Below are 4,605 nucleotides of genomic sequence, written 5' to 3'. Positions count from 1 at the left end.
ATTCCAAGTTCGTCTCCACAGGGACTAGTTTTTCTTTTAAAATTAAAAATGTTGAAATGAGCAATCAGGTTTGTGATAAAAATTGGTGAGATTGGTTGAACATGAAAAACACACAAAAATAATAGAATTTAAAAGGCCAACCCCCTACTACTATTTAGTTCTAAAATAATGAATTACACCTACCAAATGTGCCTGTAATTACGCTCAATTTATGCAAACTGGTTCAACTCCTATTCCATACCGCTTTTGGTTTGTTTAGAAGTTTAGGCTAGTGTTTACATATGTCTATGCAACTCTAGAATCCTAAATAAATCAAGTTCTAACTTACGTTTAACGGGTAAGAGAGCCTATGTCTAGGATCTTGTTTTAGTTCTTATTTCTAAGTAACTTCCCGTTTTACCTTGATGAGATCCGTTTGACTCTAACCTTCTCAGAATTAAATTCAAACTAGTGTGATTTAAACAAGTGGCCAACAAGAAAATCAACTGGATAAATTGTATCAATCAAGATAAGCAAAGAGAGCGTAATACACCGTGCTCACTGATAGATGTAATTTAAATAGATGAACTAAACTCGTAGGAGGGTTGAAGAAATAATTTACGTACTCATGGAATTGAAAGAAATTAAAACACAAGAGAAGATAACAAAAGAAAGCATTTTAATTAGAATTGGCAAGAAAGTACAAAATGGAACAAATTGAATTGCAATAAAATAAACAAGAGTAATTGTAAAAAAATAATTAAAAAAAAAAACAAATAAAAACTGCAAAACTAAAGTAGAAAGGAAAACAAAAGCATGGAAAATGGGATGCCTTTAAGTGATGCTTGAAAGCTCCTTTTATAGGCTATTGAGGTAACAAGATGTTGAGAAATGCATGGGAGGTTGGAACCAAATGAGGTTGTAGAAATTTTAGGAACCAATAACAAATCTTGGACCAATTACTTGGTCAAAAGTGGTTATTCACGTTTTGATCATCTAGGCATCAAATGTGGCTGAAGCATTGTGAAGCTAGAATGTCCAAAGCAATTGGCTGGCGCATCCCTCTAATAATCTGGAAATACTTGGCGTGCGATGTGCCTGACGCATTGCAGTCTCAATTTTCCTTACAAAATAAACAAATTTTCATCAATTAGCCTCTATTTGCTTCTAACTACTTGCCTAAGTCCTTAATAACGAAATATGCACATTTTCGATGAATTATATGCATGAACATACATTTTTCATCCCAAATAACCGTCAACTAAGCATACAAACCTACCATTTTTAGCCTTTAATCAAGGCTTATCAATCTTTCAACACGGACCTCAAGAGTCCTTTTGTTAAAATATCTGCAGCTTGATCTGATGATGGAACATACATCAGGTTTATAATTTTCTCTTCAATCTTCTCCTTGATAAAATGTCTGTCAACCTCAACATGCTTAGTACGATCATGATGCACTGGATTGTGTGCTATAGCAATTGCAGCCTTGTTGTCACAATAGACTTCCATTGAACTATCAAACCTGATCTTGAGTTATTGGAGAAGGAGTTTCAGTCATATTATCTCACAAATACCATGAGATAATGCCCTAAATTCAGCCTCAGCACTACTTCTTGCAACAACTGATTGTTTCTTACTCCTCCATGTAACAAGATTACCCCATATGAAGGTACAATATCCTGTCGTAGATCTTATATCTTGAACAGAACCTGCCCAATCAGCATCAGTAAACATCTTAATCTTTCTGTCCTCATCATTTTCGAAAAATAATCTAAGAATATGATACATGGCTTCCATGTTTTCTTCAGTAGGAGCATGCATGTATTAACTTACTACACTCACTGAAAATGCAATAATCAGCCTAGTGTGGGATAAATAGATTAATCTTCCAACAAGACGTTGATATCTCCCTTTATCAACAGGTACCCCGTCTAGGCTCTCTCCCAACTTATGATTGGGACTTATTGGAGTATCAGATGGTTTACATCCAAGCATTCGGTTTCCTTCAAGAGGTCTAATACATATTTTCTTTGACATACAAATATACCAGCTCTACTCCTTGTGACTTCTATCCCTAGAAAATACTAAGTGCCCTCAAGTCCTTTATTTCGAAATCCTTTCCAAGTGCCTGTTTTAGTCTCTCCATTTCTTCATGATGGTCACCTGTGACGATAATATCATCGACATAAACAATGAGGATGGTGATCTTACCTTGAGAGTGCCTATAGAACATTGTATGGTCAGTTTGAGCTTGGGTATACCTTGTTCACAAACAACTTCTGAAAATCATCCGAACCATGCACGTGGGGATTATTTTAGACCATAGATAGATTTCTTCAGCTTACACATCTTCCCATCATACTTATCAATGTCAAATCCAGGAGGAAGGTCCATGTATACCTCTTCTTCCAAATCTCCATTAAGGAATGCATTCTTGACATCTAGTTGTTGTAGTTTCCAATCATGATTTGCAACAAGGGACAAGAGGACACAGATTGTGTTTAATTTTGCAACTGGTGCAAATGTCTCCTGATAGTCTACCCTAAAAGTCTGAGAGTATCCTTTGGCCACCAATCTTGCTTTATACCTTTCAATGGACCCATCAGCCTTATATTTCACAGTAAAGATCCACGGCATCCTACCGTTGGTTTATCTTGAGGACGATCAACTACTATCCACGTATCATTAAGTTTCAAAGCCTTCGTTTCATCATCTACTGTATTTTTTCACTGTGGATTGCTCATAGCCTCTTGAATGGATTTTGGTATCTCATTGGCTTCCAGATTGAGAGTCAAGGTCTGAACTGCATAAGATCATTGACTATAACCAACACATCGAGCAATTGGATGCTGAGTACATAATCTCACACCCTTTCTAAGTGTAATAGGAAGATCAAGATCATTAGTATTGTCTTTAGACACAAGGGTAGATTGTTCAGTACCTAAGGACTAGATGGATTCACGAATTTGTTGTTGAGGCTGTGATGGCTCCACTCCTCTTTGAACTGTTTGTCGCCGAGAATAAACAAGAGTCTCAGGTTACTTGTCACTTTGATTTGGGTTGGCTTGATCATCTTCATTATTACAGGAAATAATAGGAACTGACTCTTCTATCGGAGTAATCGAGACGATCGGGATAGGTACTTTTGGCTGAGGGGACTCAATCTTGGTAGTTAGATCGTCAATCTCTCAAAAATTTCCATCAAGATTACTTGCAATAGGCTCTGTCTTCCCCTGAGAGAAATTTCGGGAGAAAAAAGATTGAGACTAAAAAAATGTGACATCCATGGTAGTGTAAAATTTATTGGTGATTGGACAATAGCATTTATAGCCTTTATGAATAGGGGAATAACCATGGAAGACACACTTTCTGGCTTTTGGCTCCAATTTGTGACGTTCATGATCATAAACATGAGTGAATGTAGTACATCCAAATGTTTTGAGGAGGATTGTGAGGACAAAAAGGATTTGAGGATAGATAGTGAGTAAGATTTCTAGTGGAGTGTTAAATTTCAGAACACGAGAGGGCATCCGATTAATGAGATAACAAGTAGTAAGAACATCATCATCCCAAAAATGGATAGGAACATAATTGCTGAACATGAAAGCATGGGCAGTTTCTAAAAGATGCCTATTTTTCCTTTAAGCGATACCATTTTGTTCGGAGGTAATGACACAAGAACTTTGGTGAATGATTCCATTTTGAGACAAGAAAGTACACAATGTTTGATTAAAATATTATGTCCCCTTATTTGTGCGAAGAATTTTGATTCTCATATTAAATTGATTATGAATGAGATAATGAAATTGTGGGAAGGTTGATGCAATTTCAAATTTTTCTTTAAGTAAATAGACCCAACAAACCCTAGTATGGTCATTAGTGAAGGTAAGGAACCAACTTTTACTGGACATAGTTTAGATGCGAGACGGCCCCATAAATCACTATGAATCATTGTGAATGGACTGGATGGTATATACTCAACAAAAGGATAAGATTTACTAGAGTGTTTTGCAAGTTGACACACTTCGCAAGTAAAAAGGTCATATTTATGAGAAAGTGAAGGATACAAACGTTTAAGATACTGAAATCTCGGGTGCCCTAAACGACGATGTAAAAGTAGAATTTGTTGTTCTCTGGAATTTGACTCACCACCAACCTGGAGTACTTATTTATTTCTTAGACTTGGCTCTCTGAAGTAGTAGAGTCCTTCAAAGCCATCAGCACTGCCAATCGTCGTTCCCGTTATCAAGTCCTGAAACAAACACATAGAGTCAGTGAACAGGGCCTGACACTTTAAATCATGAGTCAACTTCTGAATAGAAATTAGACTGCAACATAATTTAGGCACATGGAGCATTGAGTGCAATGTAATATTCGGGCTAAAAATAACAGAACCAAAGCCCTTAATAATGGTCGATGACCCATCTGCAAGCTTGACATGTGTTTGAATCGGGTTGGGTGAGTACATGGTAAACATATCATGAAAAGCGGCCATATGATCAGTTGCACCCGAATCTAAGATCCATTGATTAGAATGTTGTTGACTTGTTAAACTGCACAAAAATTAACAAAAATTACCTCGTTGTGCCACAAAACTTGACGAAGGAGTAGACTCAACCGGCG

The 4,605-nt window shown here is 36.7% G+C and overlaps 1 protein-coding gene across 1 annotated transcript; it reads right to left on the bottom strand.

The window, feature by feature from the left end:
• Positions 1-1,284: 1,284 nt before the first annotated feature.
• On the bottom strand, positions 1,285-2,619 carry LOC148212853 (uncharacterized). Its single transcript, XM_088120399.1, has 3 exons — positions 2,328-2,619; positions 1,557-1,691; positions 1,285-1,451 (listed from the first exon to the last, which is right to left on the bottom strand). Exons 1-3 carry the CDS (start codon positions 2,617-2,619, stop codon positions 1,285-1,287), a joined length of 594 nt encoding a protein of 197 aa, XP_087976525.1.
• Positions 2,620-4,605: the final 1,986 nt, after the last annotated feature.

The sequence above is a fragment of the Momordica charantia genome (assembly GCF_013281855.1).
Source record: "Momordica charantia cultivar OHB3-1 chromosome 2 unlocalized genomic scaffold, Mcharantia_2.0 BLBB01000002.1, whole genome shotgun sequence".
Taxonomy (NCBI): domain Eukaryota; kingdom Viridiplantae; phylum Streptophyta; class Magnoliopsida; order Cucurbitales; family Cucurbitaceae; genus Momordica; species Momordica charantia.
The sequence above is the reverse complement of the archived record's forward strand: the minus strand, read 5'-3'. Positions and strand labels throughout refer to the sequence as shown.